Source organism: Motacilla alba, chromosome 1 (genome assembly GCF_015832195.1).
Source record: "Motacilla alba alba isolate MOTALB_02 chromosome 1, Motacilla_alba_V1.0_pri, whole genome shotgun sequence".
NCBI classification, from domain to species: domain Eukaryota; kingdom Metazoa; phylum Chordata; class Aves; order Passeriformes; family Motacillidae; genus Motacilla; species Motacilla alba.
In genome coordinates this window covers 36,976,241-37,000,299 of record NC_052016.1, presented here as the reverse complement: position 1 = coordinate 37,000,299, position 24,059 = coordinate 36,976,241, and the positions used below count along the sequence as shown (strand labels likewise).

The following is a 24,059-nucleotide window of genomic DNA, read 5'->3' as shown; positions in this document are numbered from 1 at the left end:
TGAGTGCAGGCTTAATAGCCACTCTCAACTGAGTGGCTATTACTGTTTCTGAAAGAAGTGTGGAATTTGTTGTTTACCATGGAATTTTTCATTACATCACCAGTGTAAAAGATTATCTCCACAGGCCCCAGAGGTGGAGCTGTGACTCTATTTGTGATCCCTTTACCCTGGGGAGTAGATGAACTTCTGCTGGGTAGGGAACTTCTGCTGGGTAGGGCCAGGCCAGCCTCCCTTTCATGTTTTTTCTCTGAAGTGTTTCTCTTTATTCAGCTCCAGAAGGCAATAGAGGGTTCCACCCGCTCTGGGGTTCGTCTCCGACCACCCCTTGCCAGTTTCCGTGACATCAACCGGACTTCCAGCACCACCAAGGTCGGGCAGGGCGCGCAGGCGTGGAGCCGGGAAGACAACGGCACGGTGGCAGCAGAGGAAGGAGCAAACCTGGGCACCGAGAGCCCTCTGCCTCCCAGCTCACACTCCCCCCAACCCTCACACTCACAGGAAGAGGGGGAAGTCCCCAGCTCCGCTTATGCCACAGATACCGAGTTGGAAGAGATGGAGCTGACAGGGCGAGTTGCTGAAAACATCTCAGACATCCTCAAGGACATAAACCTACGTACCACTGACCTGGATGAAGATGAAGATGAGGATGAGGATGTTCCCTTATAGCTGGTGTGAAGGTAGCAGTCCATCACACTCTTCAGTGAGCCAGTCTTCTTGTGTTTGCTCCTCCAAGAGAAGCTTTTGGATGTTCTTTGCAATCCCCACAGAGGAATGATGGAAGGAATGATGGATTCAGCTGGGAGGAGGGACATCAGACTGACCCTTTTCTTCTGATGCTTTCCCTCTGGGCAGACTGTTGGGCTGCTGGACTATTGGGGCGTGTGCAGGTGTCAGATGTGGACTGCAAGGAGCCTGAGTGTGGGCAGAGCACACTGTAACAGGACATGGATACTGCTGACACAGTCAGGATGCCCTGGGTCAATCTGCCATGTGGAAAGAGGAGGAGGATCAGCTCTCACTCACCACTGGTGCCATCCTTCCAGCCACACCAGGCCTGCATGCAGCAGTATAACACAGCCAGACCTCCAGCCTAGAAGCATACTGCTGCTTCTGACTGCCACCCTGTCCATGTTGCTGCAACTCCTTTTCACTGGCTCTTATCTTGCACCCCCACCTCCCCCCAACATTCCCACATAGAACATTTTTATTCTTTCTCAATTTTTACTCTGGGATTTTCCTGGATGGGGATGCAGTTAGGAGCTTCTCCTCTGTCCTATAGCTGAGCCATGCCCTAAAAAGAGATGGGAGGAAAATATTTGGTATATGTCTCATGTCTTGAATTCAGCCAAGGCTTTAGAAAACACTGGAAGAGAGAAAAGCTTCTCTGTTTCCCCATCATCTCTGAAATTTTAAAACAGAGTGGGAAAATCTTAAGTGAGGGCATCCTCAGTGCTGGGGGAAGAGGAGTAAAACAGCATGTATGTACCTATATTTCAAATAACTGTTTGTCTCTCTAAATCACTGTTCACAATTTTCCACAGTTATAGTCTTAAAATATAAGAACTCAAGAAAAAAAAAATTATGGAGTGTTAGCAGGCTGCCAAGAAATACAGCAGAGGGAAGACGCATTTTCTACACTTTGAAAACAGGTTTCTTTCTGAAAACTCCTGCTCTCTTTTCCTGGTAATTCTACCCTACCTACTTTCCACATATTTCTGCATACCTCAGATCTGAGAATTCCAGCTCTCACTTTTGCCAGCTTGTCTCTGTTGTGACTAACAGCAGAGACCTCAACCCTTGTCTGCAGCATCCCTCTCTATTCCAGTTCTAAATCTGGAGCATTTCTGCATCTTGCAAAAAGACGTCTTGTCAGTTCGTGTCATGCATGCAAAACCTTGGCATCCAAAGGTAAGATGCTGCTTTGTTTAATTCACCGCTCTCGTGAGGTTTTCTCAGTAAACAGGCAAAACCAAGTTCTGTGTATTCTGCAGCTTCATCTAACAGTCTACATCTTTTTCTACCATATTTTGGTGTCTCATACCACTTAGATGCAGTCCCAAGCAGCCTATTAGACGTGTTTGCACTTATCAGCAACAGAGAAGAAATCCAGGCTCAGAAAATACGTTTATGGGGGTATTCTCATTCCCCTTCCTGATATTTGTAAAGCATTCTCTAACTTAGAGTGGCCAGTTCTACTTTAACACGTGATTTTCCATAAGCTGTCTCAAAAGCAAGTCAAAAATACCATTACTTCTAACCCAGTCACCAAAGGAAAATTCCCTCCTGGCTTTAATTCCAAGGATTGACCTTGCACCAATTCCTCTCTGATGATGCTTATGGGTGGGAGAGTCTGTGACAAGCTTACAGTAAAAGGAAATCTTCCCTGCTAGTCTCTTGCAGAGAGAGAAATTTATTCTTGCTGTCTGGAGTTCAGAGCCCACCAGGTCTGCTCTGTTTCAGGCACAAGATCACCCTTGATAAGCTAAGTGGGGACAGCCATTCCTGCCTTAATGATGGTCTGTCCTCTGGGAGCCACCCTGTCCTTGTGAGGAGACAGTGGTGATCTGAGGGCAAGTCCCCTGCACACAACAGCTGCTTGGCTCCACCAGAGGGGCACGTTTGTGTCTGCCAGGCATCAGCAAGGCCTCCACACTACCTTTGAGTCACCTTCTGCTGCCTGCAGGGAAGAGGCAAAACAACTGCCTTTTTTTTTTTTTTCTCAGGGAATTGTGATAGTCCATTATATAAGCAGAAGGGAAAGGACATTCCTTTTATAAAAGTATAAATATTCAGTGAGTGATAACACAGAGACCAGATCTGGTCTGAGGGTCCAAGCACACTCAAGAAGAATGAGTTTCTCCAAGTCAGCCCCAGCCTTACTGTGCAGACTTAGATTTTACAGCTTAAGCACAGGTTTCCACTGAGACAGATGAGACAAGGAGAAACTTTGAGGCTGGAGTCAGCACACCTCCCCCTCCTCTCTCCTGACTACAGAGATATGCTCTGCTCCTGTCCCACACTTCTCCTACAGTGTGTTACAGAAAAACTGGGATGTGACTGGCTGAGAAAGCAGATGGGAGTCTAAATCAAAGCCAGCAAGTGTGTGAGTCATGACAGACAGATTGTGAGCTGGGGGAGATGAAGCTGGAACAAAAAATGATGCACATGGAGAGGCCTGGGGAGTGAAACACTGGCTAACCTGGAAAGCTTCTTGAGGCTCATCACTTGAGATTGCAAGAGAACACACATGTGCCCACACATGCACAAACACGGGTACCTCTCCACTCCTATTGCCTTTAGCTGTCCCTGGGTTACTGTGAGGAGCAGGACTGCTCTCTGGGGGGGAGCTGAAAGGTGGCTCTAACTGCTGCTCTTTGTGGACACTGCTCAAGATCCATTCCGGGTATTGCCTTCACCCATGGAACAGAAGCAGCATCCACCTGCACCATTTTCTTACCTTTATTCATACATGAAAGTGCATAAGGAGCCAGGATGGGACAAAAAACACTTTGCAAAGATGGTCTGCAAAGTCTGAAGCTGTTTCCACTTCCATCTTAACTAGAATCTTCACTGAGTTGATGCCAAGTACATTAACAGGAGCAAAATGTGTAGTAAAATAATACTAAGCCTGCTTTTGTCAGGGGAACTTTAAGCTTGTGTCCTCTCAGGGTATCCCACTACACCCCCTCAAAGTTTAAACTTGAAACCTTTGTCCAGCAAACAGTCACACTGATCTGTCACTCTGAAACCTGCATCTCCCATCCTATCCAAATAGCACAGATTTGATTAGCTACAGGGAAAAAACCTTTTTTTCTCAACCCAAAATACCCCCAGAATTTCTATCAGCTGTGAGGTCTTCCCATTCAGATAGAAATTCACATCTAGCAAAAAACTGAATTCTTCCTTTCACATGGCACTTAGGGGTGAAAGCAGAGTCTTGTTTTTAAGTGCATCAATATAAAGAATTTAAAAAATAGAGAAGACTTAAGGTTGGTAAGACAACAAGTGGAGCTTTAAGTAGGTATGACACAGTTAAGAGACTTGGCCAGGAGCCAAATGAAGGAGAAAACACATGGAGATGAACTGCTGAACAACAAGAAAGATTTGCCTCAACAAAGTAACATTTTTGGTTGCCATTTGAGACTAAGGAAATGCTAGTTTTCTAAGCCTATGGACAAAACCAATTAGAACAGGAAGAAACAGAGAGACAGATAGAGCCCATAAAAACAACAGCTATGCAAATACTGAATGAAGTGCGTGTTTTGTGGCCAAAGAGTACGAGACCAGCAAAAACCAGCCGAGCAAGAGAAGATCCCTCTTTGCCAAATTATTCCAAACCCAGGAAGGGTATAATTAAAAACACACTATTAAAAATACAGTCACAGCAAGCACTAAGTTGCTCATGGCCACATAAGCAGATACCTGGGCACAGCTCTCGTAAAAATATAATCAACACTAGAGACCAATAATTAAAATTTACACATAAAAGCTGTGCTTGAGCTTTGGGGTTAGGGTCTTAAGACATGATGCAAAACTTTTTAATGCTGTGTTTGTGGGAGACAAGCTTAAACTGGTCCTGACCGTGAGCCACAGGCTGTTCTTGTGCATCCTCCCAGCCACTGGACAGACAACCCTGTGCACGTGCACTCAGGCACACACACAAACATCACCTCTGTCAAATCATGGCTGTGCAGTAACAGAAAACTCGTCAACTCAGTTTCCTGTGCCTTGAGCCACATCTCTCCTTCCCTCAGCTTGCTGGATGTCACAAAGTCCCAGTGCAGCTTCACTGTAAGACAGACAAGACTGCTGTGGACACTGCTGGGATTAGTGTGATGGCTAAATGAGGCAGAGTCTCACCCAAACCTATTACTAGTTCAAGCACTGGACTTACAAATGAGCATCTGCTCCCATCCCAGCCTTTTTAGTGTGCTGCTAGTGCAAACATCTTGTGTGTAGTAAAACCAATTACAGAAACATATCTAGCCAACCTGAAGAATTGCACCTGATATGGAGGACAATGTCCAGCTGAGGAAAAGTCCAGTAGCAAATTCATAAATGAAACAGAATGCAGAGAAATGAAAATGTGAATTGCCTACTTTAGAGGAACAACAACCTAAGTACTGCTAGTATCTGACTCTTTACTGAATGGCTACTCAGTTGGAAGAACAGAAGGTAAAGCTACAAGGTATACTGAGATATATTCAGAACTACAAACTTTTCAGTTTTTTTTCCACACAGAAACAAATGCAAAAGACAGTAATGGAAGGTTTATGAGAAATAGATTTGAAGGAAAAAAATCTGCTTTTCTCTCTCCCCTCAAGCTTCTATAGTGCACTTAAGCAAAGTGCTGTGAAAAGAAATGGGAGCTGAGATGGCTGGATTGTGACCAAACATGTCACAGAATCCTATGCTTAACTCAAACTGGCAATTTCTCTGGCACAGAAGATAGGATCTGTCTGAGGAACCGTGCAGAAAGTACCCTTGCAGCTGGCAAAGTGCAGATCCAGTGAGGTGTACAGCAAGAACGCTCTTATGCCCTGTTTAGTTACCCTCCTCATTAATCACTTAGAAGTAACATATGAGGTATTGTAAAACAGCAATGTGAGAGAAACATATGGCAGGTTTGCCATCTAGTCTGAACAAAGAAATAAGCAGAAAGTGGAGATGTGAGCCTCAGGCAGATAGCATAGAATAAGGTTCATGCTGGGGCTAAGGAGCTAAATCCAGAGAAGATGAGCTGAACTGAGGGGTAAGTCTAATCTAGTATGATGAAAAAAGAGTTCTTTTAGGTGAAACATTCAGCAGCTGGACAGCATCTTTGCAGCATAATGTGAATTTAAGGAAAAAAGACATTTTTCCTATACAGAGGTATGACTTCCAGGACCAGAAACATTTTGTTTTCCCAGGGACTCAAGTCTCAAACATATGTGGAATAACTGATTTCATTTGACACACCACATTTCAAAAAGAAAGTAGTTTAGAGGCCCTTTGGGGGAAAAAAAACCAAAACAACAAAAACCACAACATCAACAACAAAAAACCAAAACAAACAAAAACCCCACACATAACCAGGAGAGAGTACAGAGGAGACTTACAAGGATTGACAAAAATAAAATTTTAAAAAACCCTCAAAAAACAACAAACAAAATCCTAAAGCAGTTAAGTAAGTGTGTCTTATGCAAGTCACAATTAATTCTTTGAACATAGTTATGCAGACATACATACCAAGTGGTGGGTAGCAATCTATTTGGTAGCAAAAGCAGGTAAACTGGAAAGAAGCAAATTAAATTCAAATAGAACACAGAAAGTAAAAACAGTGCAATAGCCCTGATTGTAAAATATGCTATGCCTTGAGCAGGGCAAGAGAAAGAAACACTACTTATCTCCTGGAAGAAACAGAGTCTGAAAAGCACAAGTATCTTGACAAGGAATTAATACCTTTTATGGCTAGCATTTAAAAGTCTCATATGGCAAACTATGGCAAACAAGCTACTGGATTTACCTAATGTCCTGCATCAGAAGCAGATGACACAACAATGTTGGAAGTGCAGAGATGTTTCCTTCCCTCTGGATCGACCAATTCCCCAGTCTGCTACGAGGACAGCAGGTGAAGAAGCATTTAAAACTGAAATGTGAACCCAGAGTCGTGCTACCCAATGTCAGTGCCTTTTACAACCTAAGCATCAGACACCTTTCTGTGTCCTAATGGGCTGTTGTGAAATTTCTGTCCAACTCTGAGTCAGATGTGTCTGCACCTCAACAGTATTGGGACAAAACTACTACGTATGACCTGGAAAATGCTTATTCAGTAGAAGAAGAAAACTCACTCTGGGCTAAATTAGAGGATTGTGTTGATGTGATGGTTTCTATCCTCAAATCTGGCCTAGGATTCATGTCCTGGTAGTCACAGACGCACATCAGATTTTAGCCCTGTATAGTCAAATATGTGATGTTCTTTCTTAATGAGAAATCAGATACTTCCTATTCTGGGGTGCTTCTCCAAGCCACAGTGGATCCTTTTCAATGTGCTCCATCAGACTCTCTCCTTGAAACCCACCCCCTTTTCCTAGGATCCTCCTTCCTGAGACGCAACTCCCCTGGAACCAGTCCCACAGAAATAAAACACTTCCACCAGCCAGGAGGGCAAGACCACATTCTGTTTAATAACAACTCCATAAAGGACTGTACATGCTATTTTGAGCTACCTCCCCTCCTTTACTGTGGTTGCTGCCACGTACAGGCATGGAGGTGTGTAGTGCCATATAGTTCTCTAAGTCTATATGTAATGTGTGCACATGTATGCAGGTGGTTGCACATGGATGTATTTATATATAGCTTTGTAGAAGTGTTTATCTCGTAAGTCACATTATCAAAACATGCGAAGTATATCCAACAAAAATTTTCAGGCAAACATGTTTTGGAGCTGGAAGACCAAAGGCAAATCAGACTCATTTTAGATTAAGGGCTAGTGTGGGACAATATAAGGACGAAAGCTTTCAGTAGTGGGTCCCTCTCCCTTTTTGTTTTACTTCCGTTCAGTACCTTCTCCCGAAACATCAATGCACCTCTGTAAACACTATCTGAAAAGGATACAATCACCATGCAGCCTCCCCGCTACAGAAAACACGTACAGGCTTGGGGGAAGCCCTTGAACACTGCTTTGCAGCAACCTCTGTTGTCCCATACGCTTATGCTAAAGTCGTTTCAGATACTGAGAATACAACATTTGACGACCCGAGCCTTTAGTTATTTTTACACATGCTTCAGGAATCCATTCTGCATGCCACCCCGGAGATTCCCATCCACCACCCTTGCACCTCCCAAATCCTCTGTCTATACCCACCCACGTCTGAAAAGAGCTGAAACAAGAGAGCTGAAACAGGAATCTTGTTCCCTGTAAAATTACTTTTGAGTTCCAGTTTTATAGTGTGGGGATTCCCAGAGACCTCCAATCATGCACAACATCCACAAATCAGAGAAGAAAAATTAAAGCCAAACAAGAATATATACCTGCAAAAGAGCTTTTGGCTTGCTACGTTGCTCAAGCATGCAGTATCTGAAAAGAAGGGAAGTCCACCTACACTTGCCTCATGGGAACATGGCAGAACTCTGGAAGAGGGTTCTTAACCTTGTGGCCTCCAATCCAATCATGACTGGATTTCCATGCCCAATGAAAATGAATCCAGAAGGCCAATGAATCTGGACTACATGCCTTTATCTTATTAGAAGCAAATCTTGATGCACAATCTTGTTTCCATAATGGAGAAAAGCCTTTTTAGATGTTTTTGTCTTGCAAGCACAGACATTTGATCCCTTATGGGAAAGCAAAAACAAGACTAGGTTTCAGAGGGCATTTAAAATGTCCCCAGTTGAAAGAGATGAGGAAGATCCTAGCAGGAGCATTCTTTCCACAGAACACTGCAACCCCTCTCTTCCCAGAAGACAGCAGCTACTACACACATCAGTGGGTAGGTCCTGCCCACGGCAGAGGGGTTGGACTTGATGATCTTTAGGTCCCTTCCAACCATTCTGCGATTCTGTGGTATCTGCACTGAAAACATTCTTGAACAAGTCTTTACAGTTTCAGTAAACATGCTCTTTCTCAGAATCACAGCCTGACTGAATTTTTCCTCTTCCAACAATGTGTATCTGCACTGGAAAAATACAGCACATATTTCTTTCCTTTTGTGCAGACCAACACTGACAATCATAGAGCTTCTCTTCATTTCCAAGGGAAAAATAACACTTTGGTCTGCCTATGCTGGGGAAAAATGTCAGTGCAAGCATGTAAATAGACCCTGATGTTGCAAGCGCAGATCTTCCATGTCCATTTGTTAACATCATAACCCCCACGCCTTACCCCAGTCAGTCCATGGAGCTGGTTGTGCTGCTCAGGGAGCACAGTGCCCCCAGGCTCCATGACATATTCTGAGACAGAGAGAGACACTGATCTGGCACAGAAGTGCAGCTCTTCTGCTTCTGCACAGGTTCACTACTACTTAGCCTGGGAAAAGCCTATGGTACAAAAGAGGCACCTGACATTGACTTTACGGCTTGCAATCGTATTTGAGACTGTGCTTTAATGACTGTAGGCTGTCCTACACATACGTTTAGTTCTAATAGGCACCATTTTACTCACATTTTCCCTGTTTATTTTTCCTTTCCCTGAGCCATGGCATAGAAATCTTTCCCTGTCAGATTGCTACAGGGGAGGAAAATCAAAGATGAAAGTATTACTTATTTACATTTTTCTAGCTGTAAGCTGCTGATAATCTCTGTATTGGAATTAATTTTTTTTTCTTTCCTTTCTTCTCTCTTTTTTCTTTTAGAAAAAGCCAAACAGTTATTTTAAAAGATATGCCAGAGTTGTATGAACAAGGAACACTGGAAAATCCACCTGGGAGAAATTAGAAGGAAGAGCTTAGACTTTGCCAACATTGCTCTACTTTTTATAGCATTTAGAGGCAGGTTATCTGAGTTTGCTTCTCCTTCTAGGCAATTATCAATACAACAGTTAAGGCAAACTAAGCTGAATTTAGGTATTTTGGTTTTCCAGTGAGATCAGAACCCACACTAACTTCATTTGGGCAAGGAGTAAGTTCTTATTTTGTGTATTTCTCATACAATTTCCCTGAAAAATGAAGCACACTGTGAACTTTTTTTTTGAAGACAACAAAGAAGAAGCTAGCAGGTACCCAAATTCAGGGAGGTCTCTTTCCTATCACTGTCTTAAAAAAAAGAAAAAAAGTGTGGCTTGGGCTAAGGAGTACCATAAGCTGCAACAATCCTGGACTTACAGCTTGTATAGAAATTCTGTACCTCAATCCACGCTGCTGGGAGTCTGCCATGAAGCTTCTTACCTGTGTTGTGTAAACAAAAGACATCAAGCTCTTCTGGACCTTTTTCCAAGCCTTTCCTCTCCATGTCTTTCCCTTTCTGCCACACACAGTGGTGCACAGCCCTGTGCTGTTGCACACAACCTTGCCTCAATAGACACCTCCTACCTCTGTCAAACAGAGAGATGACTTTCCTCCTCCAGTTCTCCAGGGCTACACTGAACATTTTTCATTGTTGCTGCACACAGTGCAGCAAGCACAGGCTCTGCCTAGGAGTGAAGTACTCCTATGTACTTCACATCAGACTGGAACTGGCCTGCAAATAGGGATAAATATCCCTTCCAACAGCTATGCTTCACACTTAAACAAGTCTCCCCTCTTGCAATTACAGGATAAGACTTGTCAGTATCTTTAGCTGCCATGGAGTTTAATCACTGAGTGCACACACGATTTGTGCATGTTAATTTTATTAATTTCATGCATATATTGAGTTACTCATGTCCTCCTGCCCAGTTTCCAGGGTTTACCTCAAAGTGTGGAAGCCTGTGGAAGGGAAGAGTGAGGGAAACAACAGGGCATAAATAACAAAGACCAAATCGAGTAATAGCATACTAAAAATTCCAAGGAAAACACTGAGGAAGAAAATGGGGACTAATGTCCTTCCTGGTACCCCAGTGGGTCTTACTCTTTTCAGACAGACATATCACAATCAGCTTAAGCCAATTTAAGTTGCATTTGCAACCAGTCTTCCACATGGCCATCTGCACATTTCACCAGCCCTCAGTGATGCCAGCTTCACCAAGAGAAGCAATATGAAGAGTTCATCCCACTGAAACCTTCATTTAGGTAGAGGACTTTATTTTAGGTAGGGGACTGGGTCAGTTTTCAATGGGGCCAGTTCCTGAGCAGCCAAATGAGTGTTAGTGCTGGTGCTTTTTAGGCAGTAGAAGTACAGAGCTGGTGGTGGTGGAAGAGAGGAGGCAGGACAGCTCCTTTGAGCAGCTTAGACTCCATCATGAAGATGCCATTTCAAAGTGCACTTTCCCAGTTTCTCCAACCTGATATAAAGGAAGGCCAGCTGCTGAAAACAGCACTCTCTCTCCCTCTGCTCACAGCTCTTCCATCTTCACTTTTATAGCAGGGCAAAAGTCCCTGGCTTGGTGTGGGCCAGCTGTGCATCAGCACCTGCCCAAGGGCTGTGGGAGGTGAGCATGGTCAGAGCAGAGCTCCTCTTCCTTCAAAGCAGCTCACCACTGGATCAGCTTAGAAGCACGGCTAAACTCTGTTCTCTGCAGCAAGCCTGTCCTGAAAGGCAATGTTACCATTTTTTAAGGGGGAAAGCAAGTGGATGACTTGTCAGCAGCTTTCCAAAAGAAGATGATGATTTAGAGGCACAGAAACTGAAAGAAGCAGATAAACTTCTCTGTCCCAGAGCCTGAGGTAATGGAATTGTAGACAACCCAGAAGGCTTGTAAAGAAAGCTTCAGATTTATATGAAAGAAAAGGTTATGAAAGAGTATAACTAATCAGGCATGGGCAATCATGGGAGAAGGAACAAGAGAGAATTTTCTTCCAGCAGAAGATTTTAAATTAGGGTCACTTCTGTTCAAGCCTTCTTTCATGTTTAGCACGGTAATTTCAACAAGTTCCTACTGAAGACAAAGGCTTGGCAGAAAGATGGGAATCTTCTATCTCCACAACTTCAAGAATAGCCAAAATTTTCTGTAGTGCAGCTTTGCTTCACAATGGGTTTGTGGCAACAAACAGCAGAGCTCAGTTTCTTAGTAACTGCAGATCAGGGATACTGAGCTCACCTTTCCTTCTTATTTACAGCCTCACAAACACAATTTGGGCTCTGACTATTTGGCTGGACTCTCTCCAACTCATCCCTCCTCACCAGGATAAAGGGACTGCAGGCCAAATTTCGCTCACAGAGCACCTGTGCCTCCCATATGCTTGAAGAGGTGTATCTATATAATGATAGCTTTTCTGGGAAACGTACAGTAGGTTCCAGGTCTCTCTCTCTGGTATTGGATACACACAGGCAGCAGGCCTGTTATGTAAGAAAAGGCCAGATTACACAAACAATTTTATACTTTCAAAGAGATTCAAACTGCCTTTCCAGTTCAGCTCAGGCTGCTCACTCGAGTGGCAAGTGTGGACAGGAAGACCTGCTCTCTCTAGTCAGACTCCTAGCAATTAGCTCTTTTGGATTATGGAGAGGTATGGAAAATAGCCTTTTTCTTTCTTTCAGGAAAAGGCTGACATTTTATTATTTACAGAATGTTAAGACATTTATGGAAAAAAAAAAAAAAACCAAAACGGAATTTAGTAAGCTGGAAGGTTTTTACAGAGAGTGCTGTTCAAACCAGTCTGCATTCACAGAGAATGAGGCTCTCTATAAGTTTCTAAGACAGCAGGTTATGGAACTATATAGCAGGGTATAATTCTTTATCCCAGTTCCACAGAGGCTATAAGAACCTACAGATTTTCTCTTCCCATTGGACTCCACAAAATTTTCTATATGGTCAATTTTCTTCACACTTTTCCTTATGTAGATAACTCCCTGTCCCTGCTTTCCATGGAGATAAGGAATATCTTTTAGACAGAAATCAGACATCTTAGTAAACGTACCACATGTGCATATTAAACAAAAAGAAGCCCTGGACAAGTTGACCCACTTGTCCCAGTCCTGTAAACAACACAAAGGGATCATTAGAAGCTACTCTGAAAGTTACTGTAAACATCCAGATTGGTCCTGGAGAGGCACATGGGAACAAAACGGTTTGGAGAAAGAAAACAACAAGCCACCCAAACCTCCCACAAAGGTACACACCCAACCATGTTTGTTTCCCTAAAGACCTTTCAAAAGAGAAATAAAAATAGCTTTAAACTTATTCATTTACTCATCTGCTGAAGTGCCCTTGGCACTTGCCCCATCTCGCTTTTCTGGCCAGTATGATTTCCCAGGCCCTGCTCTACAGCTGGACCCAAGCCAGTTCAGGACAATGAGCTACCACTGGCCCTGCAAGAACTATAGGAGATCATTTTTATCAAGCCTTGCTGCCCAGGGGAGGCTAGTACCTGAATGTGTAAACATCTTTGAAGAGATACTGAAAGCTCATCACCCAGGAGAAGAGCGAACCTCCTTAGAAAGACAGAAGCAAGACCAAGCAAACACGTAAAAAAAGATGGGTCACAAAAACTCTTCTCTCTTACCTACACCAGATTACCAGTGTAACTTAAACATCCCAGAGGTCTTTCATTTAGAGGTGCAATGGAGAGGGAAGACAGATCTGCTTGAAGTGGACTTGGCTGGAAAGACCTGGGTATTGAAAAAGGAGTCCCTCTTTTTGCAGCTGCCTGTGTCAGTGGGAAAAAGCTGATTTGGGTAAAGTTCTTCCTGAGAGTCCCATTCCTACTTTTCACAATTCCTGGACATCATTTGCTTTTCTTGCCAGGAGCTGTCTAAACTCTGAGACTTGATGATATTCCTTCAGTCACATTTTGTTCGCCTTAGACATTCTTCCCTGAAAATATGCAGGAACTGAACCTGAAGCAGGAAAGAAGCATGTATCACTCTCCTGTCATCCAAAAAACACACCAAGCCTGAAGAGGAGGCAAAGAAGAGACAAATGTATCATGAATTAAACAGAGCAAATATGAGTCAGAGTAAGTGAGAAAGAGTTGCTCCTGGAACAGTATGGCAGTGTCCAGGCAAATTCCTTTCTCTAGCTCATCAGATCCAACATCTGATCTACATCCATGCTCTGCTGATGCTTCCTTGCAAGATGTCTTGCAATTAAAACCCAGCACTTGGGTAATCTCTGCTGGTTCTGTTCAGTCCTCCAGCAAAATCAATAACCTTATACAATTTTTGCTTTTGTCCCTGTTTATTTTTCTGGTGAGAGCTGAAAGTGAAACAACTTCCTTTCAAAACTTCTCCCTCCCAAAAGGAGGTCTGTAAAAAATGGTGAGGAATTGCAAGAGACCAAATTCCCCCTAATCAAAGAATCATGTTTTTTTAAACAAAAAATATATAACCCATACAAATAGGGGAAACTCCTGAAATCAGCTTTCTCCACACCTAAAAAAGAGATGGGAGGGAAATAAACAGACCAAGTACTGAGCATTATTTACACTGCTTGGGGGTAGGAAAACAAAAGAAGAAAACATAGGCAGGAGAAAGCAAAAGACAAATAGGAGGAGAAAATTTCCTCTCACCCCTTTTCATCCAGCTATATTTGGCACTGCAGGAGTGGCAGAAATGGGAAAGGTGCAGTATTTCTGTTAAGTCATGACTGGAGTACAGGCCTTTCCCATTACTAACTGCTTTGTTATGAACACTTATCCAGCATATAAAAAGATTTTTAAAAAGCGCAAAAACTGAAAACTCTAATGTAAACTAGGTATCTGTGATCTCATAGCTGTACACACTGTTCCTGGACCTGCTGCCTACTCTCTGGGTCTCCCCATTCTGCTGGCAAGGAAAAGACAGAAGGACACAGCAGCAGCACCAAGATGACCCCTGCCAGAGTCAGCTTTTTATGACTGTCTCTGTAGCTGAAAATGTCCTTTCCACTGGCTTCCAGTGCCCACTGCCAAAAGGACACGCCACTCTTGCCAGCTCCTGGGAAGGCAGAAATGTCAAAGAGAGAAACAAATAAATGAAAGAGACCAAAGCATGAGTATCTGAGAGCAGGGTTAGATTCGTATCTGCACCCATGCTTCCATGCCACAGCAGAGCCGTGCCCACAGAGCCACACTGGCAGCACAGCCCGGGCCCCAGGAGCGCAGCTCGTATCCATCAACCTACAGCTTTGTATCAAAGTGCTACTGAGGATCTGCTTACACAACATATCTTTCATGGCCTGATCCTCTGCATCAGCCACAATCCCAACGCTAGTGCAATCTAGATCTGCAAAGCCGCATCTTCATTTTAAACCAGTTTATATTCATATATTCTACAAAATAGAAGGGGGCCATGTCCACAGAGCAACGTCCATTCTGCCAAGATGAATTCTAGCTACAAAGCTGCTCCCTACACCAAGCCTGTCTCATCCGCCGCATCCCCAGTATCAGAAGAGTTTGTATCCACAGCCAAGACTTTGTATTAAAAAGATTTAGAAATTATTTACCAATCCAGATCTCTCCAAGCACATCACATGTTGCCCAGAGCAATGAAAATCCAAAATATGTGTCCATGGGGGAGGGGAAGAATAAGTTTTTATGTGTCAATCACTTTGAGATTTTCCTCGTTTAAAAAAATAATTAAATGTCAGGAATGGAAGGTGTGTCTGCTTGGAAATATGGGGAGCTGGAGAGAAGAATCCCTGTAACTGCATTCCTTGCCACCCCTCTCTTTGTTCAGCAATGATGAGAACTTCACAGAAAGCATCAGTTGTTTGTTTCTCCCTCTTCCTCATCAAAGGACTGCACCCCAGAGGAGGTGACATCTGAGACTTTGCGGCTCAGTGCAGCATGTTCCATCTCCTCTCGAGGAGACAAAGATTCCAGGTCCCGGCACACTGCATCATCCTCCTCTGGAGAAGGCTTCTTGTTTAGGAGAGGAGCTTTCTCCAGCCTTGGGTTCCCTTCATCCTCAATGTGGTCCTCCATGTACGTGCTGGACTCAGCTCCACCCCCACCCTGAGCAGTCTGCAGGGGCCACACGTGGACCAGCCCCGTGCTCTGGATGAAGTTCTGCTCCTGCCGCTGTTGCTGCAGCTGCTGCTGCTGGAGAAAGCTGCTCTGAAGCAAAATGCTTTCCTGAAGGTTTGTCTGGGACTCATCAAAATTCTGGCCTAGGTAGGAGCCAGTTGCTGGGGAGGCGATGAGGGACTGGTCACTGGCCTCCCAGGCGTCGGAGGAGCCTAAGCAATACATGCCCTGTGAGACGTAGGAATGAGGCCAGCTGTCATACTGCGTCTGGGCCATGTGCTCTGCAAGCAAAGGAGGCAAACAACACACAGTTAGACACTCTCCCTAGACCAGGCGGGCTCATCCAGGTAGCCTGTGGGCCTGAGCATGGCACTGTACTGCACAGGCTGGGTGAATCCTTCAGGGGGAAGGAGGGCAAAGAGGAAACACAGTTCTGGGCAGCTGGCAGGTGACCTTGATACCCACAACTGACTGCAAGAGCTGGTAGCTTTCCACAGCTGTGCTCCAAAAAGGCAAAAGGAACTGGGCTTTGGAAACTCTCTGCTAAGATTAGATTCCATGGACAGCTCCACAAACAGGGATGACTCTAGCAGATCTGACCGGGGCTACAGAACAAAACAGGGTAGAGCAAAAGAGAGAAACACGACAACCAGAGTAGGAAGGGGGTGTCTAAAAATTAGCAAGAAGCACTAGAGCTCACCTTGGCTCTCCATCAGCTCCTGATAGTTCTCAGAGTAGTTGCCTGCTGGGTTGTCCTGATTTGAGTTTACACTCACATCCTCACCATCCATGGAGGACCAGGCCATGAGAGTCGCTTCAGAAATAGCAAATTGCTCCATCACCCCTGTGCCAAAGGAAACACGGAAGGGAAGCAAAGATGCATTAGTCTCCACTTCTCGCCATCATCCTTTACCCCATCTTTCGGTCACACTGTCCCACTCTGGTCCTATCTCAGCAACACCCATCACCCACAACTGACCCTCACCCTCTCCACCCTGCATTCCACTGGCAATATCCCAGCCATCGAAGTCTCTCTCTACTTGAGCCACCTGAACCACCCACAGCCTCTCCCGAGTGCTTTCCTCAAGCTTCTCCATTTTGGATTTTCTCAGGGATTCAGCCCTGGGGGCACCCCAACCCATCCAACCCACGTGCCAGAAAGAAGGCCCGGCTACCTGCGAGGAAGCGGGCCTCCTTCTCGCCGTCGCTGAGGTCCGAGTAGGCGTCGGCGTCCTTGCGCGCGGCCTCGTGCGTGTGCTGCTGCTGCTGGCTGTGGGCCTTGCCCCAGCCCTGCCACTCGATCATGTGAGCCACGCGGCCCTGGCCCATCGCCGTCGGCTTCGTCACGTGGTCCTTCATGCTGCGAGATATCCCTAAGGGGCCAGACATTGGGAAACGAGGGAGGGCTATTACACAGCTCCAGCATTTTCGGCCGTGCTTTTTACCTCTCTTAGAAGTGGAGCTTCTCCCCTCCTTTCCTGACAGGATGCGTGACTTAGGGCTGGGTGTCTCCCACCTTTCACTGCATCACTCTCCAGGGGAGTTTCTCCATCTTTCCCTGGACAACCTCTCAGAAGGGGGAAAAAGGGGAACCCCAAATATGAAAGACCATTTCCTTCCTTGCCTAGAATCCATTTAGGATAGAGCTGGGCATGAAGGATGAAGCCTGGAAGTGAACAAACTAAGAAACAGAAAATGGGGTTAAACCCAAGACTGAGGGGAAGCAGTTGAAGATGTCTGAGCAGGGGTGCACAGTGAGAAGCCAACAGGAATAAGACAAATCTGTTCTTTAAAAGGGCAACAACTGTGAGATTTCTGTATTTAGAACCACGGTGGTGGAGACTCCTCTAAGGCCATGAAAAGGCGAAAGCCAGAAAGGAGCAGTTGTGAGAGCGACAGAGAGATATGGGAAGAGGCACAAAGGCCTGTGGAGAGAAGCTGCCAAGGATAAAGTCAAATTTTGAGGACCTCACCAGAGAAAGATGATTTAGCCAAAGCCCCAATCCCATAAGCATTGGAGTTGCGTTTCAGCTTGGGAAGGATGGAGGTCGTATCTTCCATGGAGAGCTGAAAAGAGAGAGAATATGAAGAAATGATATACAGGAAGGAGAAAAGGAAGTGAAGTGAGAAAACAGTAGGTGATTGGAAGATGAGGAGCAGAAGCAAGCAGTAAGAACAAAAGAAGGAAAGGAAAATGAGAAGCTATTTAAACAGGACTGGATATTGCACAGCACTGGGACTGACTGAGGGAAGGCTAGAGGCAGAGGCAGAAGAGGCTGTGAGAAGCCTCCCGTTGGCAGCTGCCAGTCCTCCATAGACACGCTGCACCATTCCCAACTCTTTGTTAGAGATGCAAGACATGGCTGTTGGACAATTCAGGGAGCTTGCAGTGGGGAGCTGCCAGTGCAATAGGCAAGCCACAGTAATGTATCATACATGCATCATACTACCAATGTTTTGGTATCTGGGTTTTTTTTTCCTTCTTATATAGTCTTAATAAAATTATCATGACTATGTGATGGGTCCTGTTTCAAGCACCTACATCTGTAAAGAAATTTGGTCTACAGCTCTACAGCTCTGCTTAATTTTCTTGACTGTCTTTTCTGTGTTTATCCTCAGTCCCTGAAAAACAAGGACAGGGCACTATTGGGACAGGCAGCCGTCACAAACATCATCACAAAAATAATCTCTCAAGACGAATTCATCAGGCTTCTTCAGAGATGCCAGGCATTGCATATGAGGCTTAACATTCACAAGGGCTAAATAAACATTGCTTCTGCTCTTCATTTCAACCTCTCTGAAAATCAAGGCCAGAATGTTTCAAATACAAGGATACTCAAAATAGTGACTATGACACTGGAAATTTTAAATCCTGACACAAAACAAGCACTTGGTCATAGGCGCAGACCTCACAAAAAGCGAGTGGAGCAGTAACTGGGCAGTGAAATAACTGGAGGCAAAGGAAGGCATTGCAAAGATCTCACACTGTGTATAATTCCAGTCAGGTGCCAAAACATGAGAGGTGAGATTTTCTGGAAACTGAGTGTAAATGCAGCAGCTAAGGCATCCTGTAACTGTGGAGGCAGGAACGTGCCGTGTGTAACGTGAGCTGAAGGAATCAGAAAGCAGAGGAAGAACAGTAAAAAGTGAGAGCACAACCCTTGTTCCATGAAGCATTTCCTTTGGTGATGAAGCTTGTTGGAGAAAGTCCATCTATGCCCCCACTGGTCATTCCTGCCTGGGTGCTCCTGCTCAGTATCCACCCACTTGTTCCAGGACAGCCTGGGGGCTGTGCTGTGAGCCGCCTCATGGAACCCATCAAAAAAAGAAAGTAAATTGCAGAGGGCTCCCACTACTGCAAGGTTGAAGAGCTGTGACATGAAGGCAGGAATGAATGGGAAGGGAAGGAAATTCATGATCCAGCTTCGGTACCAAAGAAGAGCTATAGAATTACACTGGCTAAGAGCTGCCTCATGGAAGAGCTCCAAGGATTCTGTATGGGCTGGAATATGGGAAACTGCAAGTAAGGAAACTGTCTTCTACTTTTTTTAAGGAAACACGACCTTGAGTACTTTGCTTTCAGCTAGACATAGGTGCAGTGAGGAAAAAAAACGAAAAATTTCTTCTAGACAGTTGCTGCATGCATCATTATTTTCCAACACAATTTGTTTTTGTAATTGATCCTAGGCAAAAGATCCCAAGCCATAAGTGCCACAATGAAAGAGGTGAGAATTAGTGAAAAATTGTATTCAATGTCCCAAGTGCTTTCAAATCACAGTAAAGAAGAAAGCTACATGTATTTTAAAAGTTTTGAAAGAATCTTCAATTTGAAAACACTTATACTACTCAAAATGAAGCTGCTAATACTGGCCTTCCAAGTGTACAAAACTACAAAGTTAACTTATGTGAAAATATTTTATAAGTACCCTTTAAAAAAGTCCAGTAGAACAAATATGCATTATTCCTTTTTCAGGATGCTGTTTCTGCATTAGTGAGAAAGATTTTTTTTTTGCATGGCACAGGTATTAAGAGCAAAAGGAGCATGTGTAATTAAAATGTTTGCTTGTTTCTCGTCTGCTTTTTAACTGAAGTTAACTGGTACTCGCCATCTACCCTAGGAGACATAAAGAATTCTGTTACTTCTGTGTGCAACTGAAAATGACGGAGATATTTCTACCAAACTTCTCCCTGAAGAAGATCAAATGATGCTCTAATCAAGGACTACTATTTTTTTTAAATATGCTGGACAGACACCTTTTTTATGCAGCAGTGCCCAGAAATCTCAAAAACAGAACATATGAAATGGCACACATTTGTCCCCAAAAGGATGAAAGCAATTCAACAGCCACCTACAGATCAAAATACCTGCCAGACAGCAAAAGACTCAGAAGAGAACAAAAATCTATCACCATCCTCTGAATTGTAGACAACTTCAAGAATTTCAGCGGCACTAAGGCCTTTCAGCCATGTTTCCATTCTGGCCTCCACTGTATCCAATGTCAGACAAATCCTGGTCTTCCTATGACTAGAAATTTGAAAAATGACACAGTGCATACTCACATTGATACCATCCCAGGAGAAATCCGTCCGTGTTTGCTAAAGGAAGCAAAGAAAGGCACCACATCAGTGTAAAAAACAACTTGCAAGCAGCCAAGCAACTCCAGTAGTTTGCCACAATCAACAGGCACTACTTTATCTGGTGCGTTCCAAAAACTTGTTTCTTTCAAGATGGTTTCATTCCCTGCTGGTGAATATGGTGCCTGTAACTGTCATGGTGTTTGAAGGTGAAATAGTGAACAGGATGACAGAGTAGGAAAAAAAAAAGCACCTTTTCACAAGGTTCTCCTCCTAAATGTGGGTTGCACCACTTTGAGGTCAACACAAGGAGGAGCTACACCACTTTTGTATTTTGAGTGTCTTACAGCAAGCTACTCAATTCTGCTGAAATTATTTTCTTCTGCAGTGTTTTGGTTTGTCCATTCTGACTCACTTGCCCCTTGCAAGCCAGAAACATTTCCCACATCAGCCATCACAGTACCAATTCAGAGTGTGTTTCCTTCAGCTGGGAGGACTCATCTCAACATCCTGGGTTTGGGGATGGAGACACTCAGGAAAATTTAGATGACTCATGTTACACCTATGGTAGCCATTCATATAAATCAAAATGTTCACTGAGGTGTGGTTTATGCTCACTGACTTTTAGATCTGCTTCGATTTGACTGAATTCTCCATACAAGATTGGGCGCAACAATTTCCTGCCAGAATTCCACAAAACTCTAAGTGTCTTGAAGGTGCTTTCCAAGCCAGCAAGGTACACCAAAAAAAATAAAAATACCATATATATGTACACCTATTAACATTTTTCAAGGATTTGCAAACTGTATGTTATTTGTTAAGCTTATTTGTCAACACTATTTGTGATTCTTCAAAAATTATGCATTTAAAATAGATTTTATCTTTCTATTAATCATCATTGCATACTCTGAACCTTAAAAGCTGAAAATTCAGGAATCCAAGAATGTAGAAGCTGCAGTAATTCAATGAACCAGCCCTTAAAATACTGCATGGCAAGTCAGTTGCCTGTGAGTTACTAGCAAATGCATCTCTAAAATTCAAAATGCAGACAAATGTGTTTCTTCAAAAAATTTCATGGCTGTGCTGCAGAAGATGGGACAGACACAGTGCTGGACATTCCAATGTGAATCCCTAATCCAAGGAATGCATACCTACAGGCTTGTCAGAACTGTCACTGTTTTTCTCATGTCGTGTTCCATTCCCATCATGACTGGTTAAAAAGTATTTTCATTTGCAAATTCTCACTCACTATGGATCTTGTGAAGGGAGTGACTCAGTTCTGTTCAGAGCAAGCCAAACTTCCCAGGTATGATGCTCAGGAGCTCACTAGCGTTCCAGTCCTCTCACAGATGATGCCTCAGTGATGCACAACACCCATTTCTGAACTCAGAATTCAAACTTTCTCATCCCCTTGGCTCATTAGCTCTGGGCCAGGCACTCACCTCAGTGGAAGGTCGATGGAAGCTGCTGCCATGCAGTGAACTCGTGCTGTCCATATTGATTTGGTCCACATCTTTCAGTCCCTTCCAGTCTACTGCAATCACCTCGTTTCCTGTGGGAACACATCTGGTCAGGCTTCTGAATGCCACTACAATTTGTTCTATCAGTCTTAAGCCAACTCAGCTAAACAAGCAGGAGAATCATTGAGTTTAAGGCCACAACAGAATTAAATCAGATATTCCATTTGTAGTCAGACCACCTGTAGCTCAACAACTACTACATTTCTCACAGCTTTCTCCATATGAAGACTAGGCACTTGTGTTTTTCTCAAGCATGATGTATGCTTGGCTAAAGTACAGATTCATCCAGTCATGATGGGTGACTGGGAAAGAACCAATTCCCTTAATATCCCCCTTCAATATTAAACCATCATCCCTGAAAAAGGAATTTCACCATTATGGCTCGAACTGGTTGGACATCAGCTTAGAGCTGCTGGAGCCTTTGCTTTGCCACCCTCAGCAAGACAAAGGACCTTTGTAATACCTGCCATTACACTTCACATTTTAAATATCAATAACACAAAATGCAAATGATAAAATTTTATTAAGATTTAAAAATTAAATATTAATACATTTAAAAAGTGGAACTAAATGCTAAGAAGCACATGTAAGTAGTCAGCCAGGTAAGCACGACTGCTTTGTCAGTAAATTGCAGTCAGCAATTTACTCTGTCTTCAGCCTGTGTGCCATCCTCAAACTCTGCTTAAAGTTATTTGCTCCCATGTCATGGAGGAACCATTGTACTGTCCTTAAACCTGAGCCTCTTAGAATCTGTCAAGAAATGAAGCTGTCAAAATGATCACCTATTCATGGGATCAATTCAGCAAGGTCTAGTCTGATTGGATTGACTGTGAATGGTTCTAACTCCTTTTTTTCCTCTTTACAGCAAATTTCTCCTCCACAGACATATGCAAAGCCCCTTGCTCATTCTAGCAGGTCTGGCACATTTATAGAGTGCTCATCACTGCACTTCCCCAGTACAAATCTTCTGACAGGTGAGAGATGCTGCACTCCACCCCACACAGGCCTGCAGGAGCCATGGAGGCACTTAAGGGTGGGGAAACCTGAGGCATTCATCACCTAGAATTCAAAATGCAAAAAAAAACCCCTGATTTTGTCCCCTAAAAAGGCTAAACATGGCAATAAGAAAAACATCAGAAAGACAACGCTGTTTGCATTTGGAGGTGCCCACCACACCTTCACATCTCAAACTTCTGCTGTGCAGGAAGGTCCATTTCTGAGAGAAGGAAGGGATATTTTTTCCTTCACATCCAAAGTATGTTTCTGTTCATCAGAACCAAGTGCTTTAACAGCATCCCCCATATGCTTCTAATTAGGCTGAGAAAAGCTGCTGTTCTCGGATTTGCAGCTCCTTGCAACTCAGGGAACTCAAAAGAAAAAGGATTCCTGTACTACATGTTCCAAAGGTGAGCACAGAGGTCAGACACAGCCAGATCTCCAGAGAAGGCAGGACATGGCTATGACAAGCATGACAAACACCACCCTTCAGGGCTGTGATCCTCCTAACTGGTTTTCCTGACAAGCACATCCATGTATTGGGCCTCACTGAGCTCTTGCTGACTGCACGGCCATGGACTGGACTGGCAACCTTGAGTCCAGCAAAGCAAGAGAGGGAGATGTGGGGATTTCTATACTCAAGCAAGAGGAGCAAGGCTTAATGGGTCATTTGTGAGTTGCCTGTTGCCACCATGACTGGGAACCTCTTATATCTGGGGTCCAAGTAAACCTTCTAGGGCTAGATGTCTCTCTGGCAAAGGGAAGGTCCAGGCAGAGCTGTGAAAGCCCAGCAGACAGACCCAGGCACCATCAGCTGTAAGGTCTGGCTTAGAATGGAATACATTTGTCCTCAGTCCCCCTGAACAGGGAAGGGGTAAAGGGAAGAAGGAGGGAACACTGCCAGGAAGGAGTGGAGGGGTAGACTGTGATCAGGGTGGACTGACGTTCCAACAGAGGTCAGTGGGAGGATGAAATTGGTACAAAGAGCAGAGCAGGAGCCTGCCCCTGCACACTGGGATCCAGCTGCCTTTTCCCGTCTGTGCTCTTTCCCTCCACCTGGAACCCTGCACACTAGAAGGGGAGAGCTGGGGCATTCCTGCCACAGAGCTGAACAAGGCAGGGATGCTGGAGAGGCAGGAGAGATGTCACCTCTCCCGAGCAGAAGGCAGCTGTACAGAACCCTTCAGGGCAGGTAACAGTGTCACGCCTGCTTTATCTCCGTTTACCCGAGGTCTTTTTCCTGTACTGTCAGCTCTTTCTGAGCACAGTGCTGTGGCCCTTCTGTAAGTCTGGAGCCACCCTGGCACACACTGCAAGCAGGCTGCAGCACCATTCTGGGCAGGCACTGCAAAGACACCTCCGCCCCAGCCAAAGAAAGAGGAGCCTCTTGCTCAGCACATGTCACTTGACAGCCCCAAAGTTCCGCAAATGACACTCAGCCTTTGCTCTCAACGCTGCAAGCCCACTG

The 24,059-nt window shown here is 44.4% G+C and overlaps 2 protein-coding genes across 10 annotated transcripts in view; one reads left to right on the top strand and one right to left on the bottom strand.

The window, feature by feature from the left end:
• Positions 1–12,161, top strand: part of CLCN1 (chloride voltage-gated channel 1) — a 69,856-nt gene extending 57,695 nt beyond the window's left edge. For 3 of the 5 annotated variants that reach the window (XM_038144802.1, XM_038144707.1, XM_038144889.1), the window contains one exon: positions 271–666. In XM_038144802.1, the coding sequence (XP_038000730.1) occupies positions 271–666 (396 nt within the window). Of the gene's footprint in view, positions 1–270 lie in introns of all 5 variants that reach the window. The other 2 variants (XM_038144624.1, XM_038144546.1) reach the window with 1 other exon arrangement.
• FAM131B (family with sequence similarity 131 member B) overlaps positions 7,147–24,059 on the bottom strand; it is a 32,704-nt gene continuing 15,791 nt past the window's right edge. The window contains exons 2-8 of one of the 5 annotated variants that reach the window (XR_005257974.1): positions 21,518–21,627; positions 20,061–20,096; positions 17,474–17,567; positions 16,676–16,882; positions 16,201–16,344; positions 14,978–15,781; positions 7,147–13,392 (exon numbers count right to left, since the gene is read on the bottom strand). Coding sequence is in view for 4 of the 5 variants with exons in the window: in XM_038145627.1 (XP_038001555.1) it covers positions 15,237–15,781; positions 16,201–16,344; positions 16,676–16,882; positions 17,474–17,567; positions 20,061–20,096; positions 21,518–21,627 (1,136 nt within the window). In the remaining variant the exon portion in view is untranslated. Of the gene's footprint in view, positions 15,782–16,200; positions 16,345–16,675; positions 16,883–17,473; positions 17,568–20,060; positions 20,097–21,517; positions 21,628–24,059 lie in introns of those variants that run through there. The other 4 variants (XM_038145627.1, XM_038145765.1, XM_038145842.1 and 1 more) reach the window with 4 other exon arrangements.